Below are 12371 nucleotides of genomic sequence, written 5' to 3'. Positions count from 1 at the left end.
TGTTTATTTTTCCGACCACATTATTGTACTACCACATTGTAAAACCCACCTGTTGCCCCAGTATATAACTACAGGATGTTTCTTTAAGCCTGGGGCTTGGCTAATTTTTATACCAACCTGAAATTGCCAAAAAATGATATCAAAATGAAATCATAAGTAGCCAGTGCTATGATAAAACTTGATCTTAATTTTCGGACCCTGCCTCCTCCCACTATTGTTACCATAAGGTTGTAAACCCCACCTGTTGCCCCAGTATATAACTACAGGATGTTGCTTTAGGCCTGGGGCTGAGCTAATTTCATACCAACCTGAAATGAAAACTTTATTCAGCCCATTGTCTACCATACATTAAAATATAGGTAACTTATCTTCCTGGACCTAAAAAAGGATATACAAACTACATAAAGTATTTACAATACAGATACTATAATACAGACTATAATACAGTTACTAATTTACATCATTTACAAATGTGGAAAATGATATCCCAAATCATAAGTGACCAGTGCTATGATAAAACTTACTGTTTATTTTTCCGACCACAAAAGTGCACCACCACATTGTAAACCCCACCTGTTGTCCCAGTATATAACTACAGCATGTTGCTTTAGGCCTGGGGCAAGGCTAATTTTATACCAACCTGTTACTTACATCAACAGTCTCCAGCATTTATAATATACACAACCACAAACAACTGTCCCTCCCAAGGCCGGCCCACCGCATATCTTATCTCCCGTCTTCCCTCCTTCCTGTCCGAGGTGCTGTCTTACTCCCAGTTCCTTTAAGACGTGGGGAGTTGTCTTAGGGGGAGAACCGCATTCCTTAGCTCAGCTGGGCTGCCCACAGCTGGCAGGATTATAGTACAATGCGAGGTCAGCTTGCCTGAGGTTAGACCTTCACTACTGTACAGGCAGGGCACTGCTGGGGTTATAATGAATGGCATGGAAGAGGTAAGGCTTCGATCTCTCCACTCTCTCATTCTCTCGTTCCCTCGCTCCAACCTTGCAGCCGCTCCTGGAGTGACCTGGTGGTATTTAAGACGCTGTTGAGACGTCTTATTTGGTTACTTAGTCTCCAGCTTGGTCTGAAGTGGGTAGGGTTTCCTTATTAAGGAGGCTGGTTTAAGACTTAAGCCATATGGAGAGAAATCTTTAAGAATTCCACTCAAGGAGTTGCAGACGTTCCTTAAGAGTTGTCCTGCAGGTTAATGTTTACAGAAGTTTGTAGGTTTGTGTGTTTGTTTGTGAGGAAGAGGCCAGGGTATGTGTTAGTTAGTGAGAACTCCTTGATAACTGTTTCCCCCCCAAATAAATCTCGAGCCATTTCTTCGCTATCCTGTCTGTAACCACTTGCTGACTCAAGTAGTCATGACAGTTCCTTAAGAGTTGTCATTGCAGGTTTATGTTCATAGAAGTCGATCAGTAGGTTTATGTGTGAGGAAGAGGCCAGGATTTTTGATAGTTAGTGAAAACTCCTTGATAACTGTTTCTCCCAAAAATAAATAAATGTTTCTGCACTATCCTGTCTGTAAACACATACTTGACTCAAGGAGTTGTAGGTGTTATTTAAGAGTTGTGCTGTAGGTTTGTGTGTATAGAAGTGAGTAAGTTTGTGTGTTTGTGTGTGAGGAAGAGGCCAGGGTTTGTGTTTAAGTGAGAACTCCTTGTGGTGGCCTCGTGTAAGGTCACTTCCTGGTAGTGGGCGGGAGGGGGACTGCAGCCAAGTCCTGCACAGCGCACACGGAAGCGCCGCATTCCGACATGACACGTGTTTACGGACGGGATAGCGAAGAAACTGGGCTCGAGATTTATTTTGGGGGGATTTAAACTCAGCACAAAAAGTTTGGAATATCAACTTCGGTTGATCATATTTCCGTTGTTTCTGCATCAATTTCTAGGTATTACATATCATTAGAAAGCATGTGTAATTTTCTTTCCAATGGTATCAAACTCACTATAATTCTAAACTCATGAAAGACGTAAAATGTCAGCAAGTGTTTCAGACAGGATAGCACGGAAACAGGGCTCGACATTTATTGTTGGTGGAAAAGGGTACACTCGTGCAGCAAAGCTAGAAATTTAGGTACACAGAAAAATCTTTTGGGACTGCATTAAACTTGATATAATGTAGAAGTGTTGTCATCAAATCTGTCCTGACACGTGTTTACGGAAAGGATAGCGCGGAAACTGGGGTCGAGATTTAGTTTTTGTGGGAAATGGGTACACAGTAGTAGTAGTACACAGCTATTAAAGCTAGAAATTTCACTCACTGAGTCACTCACATCCCATGACCACAGTATTGTTATTTAGTATGCACTAGATTTAGGTGCAGAGAAAAACTTTTGTTGGCCTTAACATGATATAATGTAAAGTGTCAGCAAATTTGTCCTGACCCGTGTTTACGGACAGAATAGCTCAGAAACGGGGCTCTTAGTTTGGGGGAATGGTGTGAACTTGCACAGCTAACCTTAAGAAATTCAGGTGCACAGAAAAATATAATAAAAGTAGAATGTCAGCAAATCTGTTATGACATGACTTACACAGGTATATTTATGGAGAGGATAGCACAGAAAATTAGCTGGAGATTAACTTTTGGTAGAAATGTGTACACCATTTGCGCAGCTATTAAAGCTAACAATTTTCATCCTTCAGTCCCGTAGCTCAAATATTTTGGTTGCTTTTAAAGTTTTATGTCTAATATGTCAGCAAATCTCACATAACGGTCGTGTTTATGGACAGGATAGTGCAGAAACAGGGCTCGAGATTTATTTTGGGGGAATAGGTTCACTTGCATGCACAGCTAACTTAGAAATTTAGGTGTAGACAAAAACATTTGGTTGCTTTAACACAGTATAAAGTAGAGTGACAACAAAATTTGTCAACACTGTTAGTTTTGTGTTGTCAAAACATAGCTTAGAAGTAAACCCGAAGTATTCTATTGCTATCTTCTTTTTACGTTTAAACAAGTGACACAACAAAGGTTTTGATATATTTTCTGATACTCAAATATCAAGAATATGCTCAGTATATATTTATGTGTACGTACATAATTCTGTGCAAATATGATCTACTGTATTCACTTGAATAAAGTAGCACTTTTTAAACTTTTGAAAATGGAAAAGGTGCTTACCAGATGTTGCCAAAGTCCCATAGATCTGTCTGATACTTGCGCCAAATCAGGTGTGCATGTTACTTTGATTCATGAAAATATAGTACAGGTAATTGCACCCACAGTTAGTGCATAGCTGAATTAATTTTGAGTGCACCAAACTGCACATGTATCCTGAGTATTTCCAGCCCAAAGGATTTAGGCTTCAGAAGTAGGCGGGGCGGTCTTGCGTCTTGGCTCAAAGTCTTGTGGGGAATTTTAAGACAGTGCTAATCCTGTCTTAAGTAAACGGGTCATCCGTCCGCAGTGAAGGTTGCCGCAGACTTGCCGTTAACCACATGTTCATACAGCTGCGGTGACTTTACGAACACGGGAACTCACACTCAAGACATTGGAGGAAATATCAGAAGATCTTTGCATCTTAGAAATTAGAAAGGCTTGGTTTCTTGTGTGGAAATTTTAAGAGGTTGCCAATGGAAACTTGAACTTCAAAGAAATTTCTGGCCGAACAGCTTCAACAAGTCTGACCATCTTCAAATCATATCCAGTTGCTTGAGTAACTGCTTTTGTGTTTGTTTGAACCTTTGTTTATTCATGAGAAGCTGAAATCGGCCTGCAGCCCGCTTTTCATTGAGGTCATGAGGAGGTTAGAGTCAGGTAAAATATAAGAGATACAGATTACATCGAGTCCTAATAAATCTATCAACATATATCACTTACTAATATATATAACTATACATGGAACCAAACATTAGTACCAATAGTAGAGGGAAAGCCCAGCGTTCATAGTCCATGTCCGTTTGTTTTGGCGTATCTTATTACATTGTACTTGGATGTCTAACCTTCATGAATGTAAGCCTTGGAAGGCTTTGACCTGACCTGACCTGACCTGACCTGACCTGACCTGACTTGACTTTGACTTTGACTTTGACTTGACCTGATCCTAGCTGTCAAACCACATAAGTTGTAAATCTAAGGAGTATTTCCAGTCGGAAGTGAAACTCAAGACACATGCTGAGTTTTCAGGTCCTTGGCTTGATTTCTTACCTGAGAGTTTTAAGTGCTTAGATCTGCATAATGGAAATGAATGTTCGTGGTTGTATGTTTGCAGTTTTCACTGACATTTATTGGAAACTCAAAACCACCACGAAGATGTTTATATTGTCTTCTGCCCACCTCCCCCTTTGTCTAAGTGCAATGTGTAATATACTATATATACGAGACATTTTTTGTGATGACTGTTCTTTTGTTATCAAGCCTACATCCTGACCACCTGGGCGTTATTGATTATCATTAATCATGTATTGATTATTATCAGGTATACAGGTGTGTTGTAACAGTGGGGCCCAGTTCAAGTAGCGCTATTTGACCATGCCAAACGCCTGTCAGGCTTTTGACTGCTAGTGTTGTAATCTGACGGCCCGGGTTCGATTCCCGGGTCGGTCAGGATATTTGTATATTTTGTTTCTATCTGTTCTACTCGCCCCTCTTGTTGTTTCAGTGTTTTTGCACAACTAGAATTTTACCATGGTCAGCATTGACCGAAGGACTCCATCTATTTTGCACAAAGGGCCCCTGTTCCATGAGTTTAAGTACTGAGACATTCTTTCTGTGATATGTGCCTTTGTTACCAAGTCTATATCCTGACCACCTGGGCAGAATTGATTCTCATTAATTGTGTATTGATCATTATCAGGTATACAGGTGGGTTTTTGCACAATTAGGATTTTACTATGGTCAACAATTGACCATCTATTTTGCACAAAGTCCCATGTTTCCATGAGTTTAGCACTGTCCGTGATGTTCGCTGATGTAATTGTAGTTACAGGGTCTCACAGGTTCGATGTCTGGCTCGTATTAGTGTCTCGTATTACGACAATCGGTGCCAGAGTGATGCCACGGCCGAGTCGTAATCCGATCAGCGCTGACAGAACGCCCGTCAGTCTTGGCTCCTGGCCCCGCTAATGTAGTTCCCTGACTCACTGATTTTGATAAATAATTCTGAACTCGAAAACCAACATGAAAGCAGAGTCTGAGGAAAAAAGGAAAGTAATCTCGATACGGTTTTAGCTCACTGAAGAGCTAGTCTTCCAATGGTCGTGACAGACAAGACAGACACAATGTACAGTATCTACAGGTTCATTGTACCGGGGAAATTCCCCTAACTCTTTCTGACAAGCACACTGAACATTGGACCATGGCTTAACGTCCCGTCCTAAGGACTGCAACCCTTGCAGAAGCCTGCATGTCGGGTGAGGTACACAGCTGGAAACAAAGTCATGGATTTTAGTTCCAGAGGCAGGGTTGCTGCTACCACTAGACGACACACGCTAATATAGAAAGTGTATACCTTAGTTACTGTAGTACACACAGTTTCAGAGAGTAAATACAGTATTCCTATCAGTAAGACTGAAGTTTTCCTCCCAGCCTTCTCTCTACAGAAGTCGACGTACGGGGTTATACTGCCCCTTATGGGGTAACATGCCATTTCTTTGGCTGCTATACAAGACTGGTGTGCCAGGTCTCCTGTCTGGGGTGAATTTACTTAATAACAACCAAGGAAATGCTTTGATATTGCCTTCTGTACAGGTATAAATTATGACCTGTACAAACTTAATTTCCTTTAAGATAAGAGTCTCCCCTTGATGTGTAAGATGTCTTGAACGTGGAGATAGATTAGAGTTATGGGAATATCTGTCTTACTCTAATGGCTAGAGAGTCAGAATTTAACCCTGGGTCAATTGCTTAAGCCTGACATGATTGACTTTAATGTAGGGTTTTTAGGACTTCGCTGTGACAAGGTGTTCAATATGATATGGATTTATTTGTCTGTATCAGGGTTGTCTCTGGCTTTAAATTCTTTTTCCATCCCACAAATTGTTGGGGAGCCAATGTTGTTGTTTTTCCTTGATAAATGTTTCATTTTAAGCTCATTAAAATAGATTTTCAACAGTTTCATGCCATCGAGTTCAGATTTTGGGGATGGATGGGATGATATTTCTTTTCCGTCCAAGAGAATAAGAACATGTCAGTCCTGGGACGGAGGGACAGGTCCTAGAGACAGCCCTTGTTTTTATGTGTCGTACACATAGAGATGTCCCTGTCATACACATAGAGACGTCCCTGTCATACACATAGGGACGTCCCTGTCATACACATAGAGATGTCCCTGTAGTTCAACTGGTAGCAGCCTCACAGCTGAGCTCCAGGTTCCAGTTAGTTGGTAACCATTGGAGACCCCAGTTCAATCCTGGGTAGGGCATTTTGGTTGGGGTTGCATCTTACGGGAGGGACGTAAAATGGGAGTCCCATGTTCAAGGATGAGCCTCAACAATGTAAAAGGAGCAAATCACAACTGAGACAACAGTTCCAATCCTGGGTAGGGCATCTTGGTTGGGGCTGCAGTCATCTTTAGGAAGGGATGAACAAACGGGGGTCCTGTGTTTGAGGAGGTGCCTCGAGCAGGTTAAGGGGAAGGGCTAGGAATCTCTCACAGTAAAAATATACCCTGCTACAGAAACAGCAAGGAAACTTGCTACAATATGTGTGACTATACACTTAGTCTACAACTTACTACGAGGGCAAATTTTGGAAACAAACATGTACAGGAATGACTGGTCTGGTCTGACAGTGATTTTTTTACATATAGTAAAGTTCTTGGATAGTTTGTTACACACATCCAACGTTTCGATGTCTGTCAGACACGATCATCAGGGTTAGATTGTGTGTGACAGACATCAAAACGTTCGGCCCAGTACTGTAAAAATTGTCTGCAAGACCTTAACCTGATGCAGAAACTTATGCGGTGGTTTAATGTTCACAGTTTTCGCAGTAGCCACTTTACTGCAAACTTTAAACCGCGCTGCAAACATTTTTTCCATGGAAGTAAGAGACTACCATGCATGGTTCTACTGTGAGCTTAAAACCACAGTGAAAAGTTCTTTTTCCTGTACTTGGAAATTAAATCCCTGCAAAATTAAATGCATTTACAATGATTACCAACCTGATGAAGTTATTTACGGAGTGATTTTTCTTGTTTTCCAGAGAGGGTCTATAGAAAAGCAGTCCACAGGCAGCAAGTTTCCGCCCAAGAAACCTGCGACCCCCACAAAACAGGTGAGACATTCCGTTGAGCTCAAAATGTTTGTTAATTTATTTATTTATTACAATTTACCACATTTGTGGAAGACCTTTGTACGAAGACTAAAGCCGACTGCTTCCTACCCCTATGTCAGGAATCCCAGTAGCAGTGTATTAATCAAACAATGGATAGTGAGTGAGTGAGTGAGTGAGTGAGTGAGTGTGTGAGTGAGTGAGTGAGTGAGTGAGAGTGTGAGTGAGAGTGTGAGTGAGTGAGTGAGTGAGTGAGTGAGTGAGTGAGTGTGTGTGTGAGTGAGTGAGCGAGTGAGTGAGTGAGTGGGTTAGTGAGTGTGTGAGTGAGTGAGTCTGTGAGTGAGTGGGTGAGTGAGTGGGTGAGTGAGTGAGTTAGTGGGTGAGTGTGTGAGTGAGTGAGTGTGAGTGAGTGAGTGAGTGAGTGAGTTGAGTGAATGAGTGAAGTGAGAGTGTGAGTAAGTGAGTGAATGAGTTGTGTGTGTGTGTGAGTGAGTGAGTGAGCGAGTGAGTGAGTGAGTGAGTGGGTGAGTGAGTGAGTGTGAGTGAGTGAGTGAGTGGGTGAGTGAGTGAGTGAACGGGTGAGTGAGTGAGTGAGTGAGTGTGAGTGAGTGAGTGAGTGAATGAGTGGGTGGGTGAGTGAGTGGACGGGTGAGTGAGTGAGTGAGTGAGTGTGAGTGAGTGAGTGAGTGAGTGAGTGAGTGAGTGGGTGGATGGGGTGTGTGTGAGTGAGTGAGGAGTGTGTGAGTGAGTGAGTGAGTCTGTGAGTGAGTGAGTGAGTGAGTGAGTGTGAGTGGGTGGGTGGATGGGGTGTGTGTGAGTGAGTGAGTGAGTCTGAGTGAGTGAGTGTGAGTGAGTGTGAGTGGGTGGGTGGATGGGGTGTGTGTGAGTGAGTGAGTGAGTCTGTGAGTGAGTGTGAGTGAGTGGGTGAGTGAGTGAGTGAGTGAGTGAGTGAGTGAGTGAGTGAGTGAGTGAGTGAGTGGAAGGGTTGACTATCACCTTATCAAGATGCCAACCTGGATGGACAACCCTAACCAAAGCTAAGTACTCATTTCCACCTGAGTAAAGTGAGAAGAGTCGTGTAAACTGCCTTTCCAAGGGCACAACATAAGTAGCCTATCGGCGGATTCGAACCCAGGACCTCTGGTTTCTGGGCCACACATCCTGCCGTTATGCCACATGACGATTTCAAGTTAGCATCATTTATTTTTACAATCCAAGAACCGAGAAGTAAAATTGGTACAGCCTGCTACATATTTCAGTTGACCCATTCCAAGTTAATGTTTCATGACCTCCAAGGGAAGGAGAATTGCTGAGACAAGGATCTGTCTGTCTTAATTGAACATAACGGTTATTCTTAAGATGACCTACTTCAAGAACATTAACCTCTTAAAGAAAGTTGTTATCTTCACTTCGAACTGTTCCCTGACCTCATTTGGGTCCTCCATTCCAGTAACTGACTTACTTTCTCTCTGGAAGTTTAGCTGATAAGAATCTGGAGTTCTGACTCTGGTTCTCGCAAGATCTCGCGGTGTTCATCACGTGGTTTGCCCACAATTCCCCCGTATGATGTCGTCTCGTCATATGCCCATCTTAAAGGAAAAGGTGGTCTCATAGCCTTTTTGACTCTATAGGGGCAGTGGCTTGTTATCTTCTATGTCTAGGGCTGACACGTATTGAAAGGTGGTTTGCCAGTTACGCGGAAAAAATTTAGCAGTATAGCAGGTAAAACCACCCTAGGCCTTCTGTGTAATATGCCAGCTTCTGTATCTGTATCTGCATAGGCCATAGCCAGTATAACTGCCCTTAAACGTAACACACCCTGTCTGTGCCCATATACTAGTTCCATACGTCATAGTACATAATTGTTACGTCAACGTTAAATGTCAAAAGTACATCATCATCATACAAACGTTGACATCAGAGATTAACATCATTCCTCACGGGTAAGATGACATTTAAGGTGCATTAAGTTCCTCAGCATGAAAACTGGCGGCATAAAGAGACTGTGATTGGTACTTAGTGGGAATTAGTGTTATCTGGATGCTTTTGAGCATCATCTCTATTTTCCTACCGTAATACACACTCTATCAATTGTGGCATATACACCTTGTTATTTTTTATCAGCATAGGCCACACCAATAAATTTCCTTTGTTTATCGACATTTTGGAGGAAAACTTAGCTCGCGGTAAAAAAATCATTGGACTGGATTAGAAAATGACCAGATTATATCGGCTGGGGTTTATGCATTTTGGCACTTATCAGTTCAAGAAAATAACATTCGAGAGCGAAGTCGAGTAGAGTAGAATATGGTCAAAAATTGGTCATTTCTACCAAGTTTGTTCAGTTTACATGATCATGAAGGCAGGAATATAAAACGAATGCCAGTGGAAGTCAGATGCTCTGCTAAATAGATTCCTTTGTGGAAAATTGGACCATTGTTTTGAGTATCAGGTTGTTTTAAGGTCCGGACCTGGACCTGATCCCGAACCGACTACCCACACCAAAATTTTCTGTGCAGGTAGCAATACTCACCGCTATACATGTACATGTAGATGTAGTTAGTACTGGATTGTCCTTTTGAGGAAGAAGTTACTGTAAACTTCGCGGGGATTTAATTTCACGGTAGCGGGAAAAACAACTTTTTGCGGTGTTTTTAATTTCGCAGTAGCACCATGCACTGTAGTCTTGTACTGCCATGGAAAAATGTTCCCGGTGGTTTTAAGTTCGCGGTGAAGCGGCCACCGCGAAAACCGCGAACATTAAACCACCGCGAAAGTTTCTGCATTTACAGTACAGTCAATATGCACAGAAAGATGCAATTCAAATTTCAAGGCCACACCTGTTATCTGTAGAGTACAGATACAGTTTATCATGTGGAATCCTGCATAGTGGAATTTAATGATACTTTTTATGGCCCATTTTACAAAGACAAACATACAATGGAACTTTATGTCTCACTGATTTGATACAGATCAATTAATTGATTGATTGATTGATTGAAACATCAACATGATTGGTAAAGATACAGACAAATTGAAATAAGAACAGTTTTTCCAGATAGCTACATACATATATTGAATTGTTCTGCCAGCTCATTCTAGTGACGCTGAAGAAGAGTGATGGATGTCACTCGAAACATCCGGAAGTAATCTCTGTTTTTTTATCTAGTAACTGTTGTAGAAATTGATTTGTATTTTGAATGATTTTTTTATTGTTTCTTTTTATTGATTGATGGGAATAAACCTACACCAGTTAAATTATGACCACCTCAACCAACCATAAAAAAGAGAGAGATCTCCATATGTCAGTGGAAACTCCTGCTCCTTTCATGACCCAGAATTTGTTTCCAGGCAGCTTGTTGTAGTTCTAGCAGCACTTGAGGATTGAGATATGCAAGTTCTGTTGTGGGAGGGTCTGCATGGGGGTATGCAGAGCAGGGTTTGTACCAAGAAGTCACAAATTTATCTTTCGGAAGGGACGTAAAACGGGGGTCTCGTATTCTAGGTATTCATGGCATGCAATTCATCTTTTTGACTTTGGAATTGACATTATCATTCTGAAACATTGAGTAGTATTTTCCATTTTCATGAGATTTTTCCAATTCATGGCATGTATTTTGCTTCTTTTGTAGCTGTTTTGTACAGTTAACAGTATGGTAAAAAAATTCTTTCAATTGAATCAATTTGGCCTTGAGGTAAAACCCCATGCAGACCCTTTTGAGGTTTTGTAGCAGATCCCAGTCAGGTGATTGTTTCCATCTGTGGATCTGGTTAGGTTCAAACCCGGGGAAGATCCATTTTACACCGGGTCGGGGCTTTAATTAGGTTCAAATACTGGGGAAGGTTCAGTTTACATCCTGGTGGGGACTCTAGTTAGGTTCAAGAACTGGGGATGGTCCATTGTACACCCTGAAGGGTATGTGGTTAGGTTCAACCACTGGGGAATGTACATTTTACACCCTGTTGGTGGCTGTGGTTGTGTTCAAACACTGGCGAAGGTTCATTTTACATCCTTGTGGGGGCTTTGGTTATGTTCAAGTGCTGGGGATGGTTAATTTTATACCCTGGGGCTCCAATTATGTTCTAATGCTGGGGAAGATTCATTTTACATCCGGGGGGGTCTGGTTATGTTCAAACTCTGCAGCTGAATACTGAACATCATTAAATGATTACGATCTACTCCTAAAATTTTGAGTTTAACAATTATGGTAAACATTACATACAACAAAGTACATCATATAGCGTAGATAGACAAAAATTAATGGATATGATCACAAGTAAATCTAGCACACCTTTACCAAAGACAAACACATGTACTTTCAATCTACTACTGTCATGTCCAGACTACATATCTTCGTATTTAGGCCAATACATTTGTAATGCTCTAAAAAAGAGAGAATCTATTGTACAGTAACAGACCAACTTGTTAAACTTGCATATTACACTATGTCAATATGCCGTTTATGTTCACATTTCTATACTATATTTGTATGCAGTTATAGAACTTAGACGAATATCATTGTATTAATTGACTTGTTACTGTTGCCTTACAATTGTACCATGTACAAATGTTGTGCAATAAAGTTCATTCATTCATTCATTCATATATGGCCCCCACCGAGCTCCCAGGCCTTAGTGGTGGTGACCTGTACAGTGGCTGTCACTCAAACCCTGCCACAGTCAGGAATGCGGGGCATGTCTGCAGTTCCAAAGGAAAGCGCTAGGTGGCCAATAATTTATCTGTATGTTCCTTGGACCAAGAACTACCCACATACTATATATCATTAAGATCCACCCCTAACTTCTTGAGTTAAACTGTTTAATATCAAACAAAATATTTTAAAAACAGCGCCAAAAATGTTTTCTCCAATTTTCCCTTCAAGATTTTATCAGCCCCTCTTTCATATTATCATAACCATAATTTTGTAAACGTTACATACCAACAAAGTATATGGCCTTCACCAAGCCCCCAGGCCTTAGTGGTGGTGACCTGTACAGTGGCTGTCACTCAAGCCCTGCCATAGTCAGGAATACGGGGCATGTCTGCAGTTCCAAAGGAAAGCGCTAGGTGGCCAATAATTTATCTGTATGTTCCTCGCACCAACCAAGCGTAGAGCGCAGCCGATGAGCTTAAAATATTCCATTAAGGC

The 12371-nt window shown here is 41.5% G+C and overlaps 3 protein-coding genes across 7 annotated transcripts in view; 1 reads left to right on the top strand and 2 right to left on the bottom strand.

Moving 5' to 3' along the window:
* Window positions 1-12371, bottom strand: part of LOC118424803 (zinc finger protein 665-like) — a 1044319-nt gene that overhangs the window by 701099 nt on the left and 330849 nt on the right. The window lies entirely within an intron of this gene.
* LOC118424824 (formin-like protein 2) overlaps window positions 1-12371 on the bottom strand; it is a 1075906-nt gene that overhangs the window by 760374 nt on the left and 303161 nt on the right. The window lies entirely within an intron of this gene.
* The window catches only part of LOC118424805 (RNA-binding motif, single-stranded-interacting protein 1-like), a 133492-nt gene that overhangs the window by 14825 nt on the left and 106296 nt on the right, over window positions 1-12371 (top strand). For 4 of the 5 annotated variants that reach the window (XM_035833586.1, XM_035833587.1, XM_035833585.1 and 1 more), the window contains exon 3: window positions 7153-7224. In XM_035833586.1, coding sequence (XP_035689479.1) covers window positions 7153-7224 — 72 coding nt within the window. Of the gene's footprint in view, window positions 1-837; window positions 951-7152; window positions 7225-12371 lie in introns of those variants that run through there. The other variant, XM_035833589.1, reaches the window with a different exon arrangement.

Source organism: Branchiostoma floridae, chromosome 10 (assembly GCF_000003815.2).
Source record: "Branchiostoma floridae strain S238N-H82 chromosome 10, Bfl_VNyyK, whole genome shotgun sequence".
NCBI lineage: Eukaryota > Metazoa > Chordata > Leptocardii > Amphioxiformes > Branchiostomatidae > Branchiostoma > Branchiostoma floridae.
Note: the sequence above shows the minus strand (reverse complement) of the source record. Positions and strands in the feature narration are given on the sequence as shown.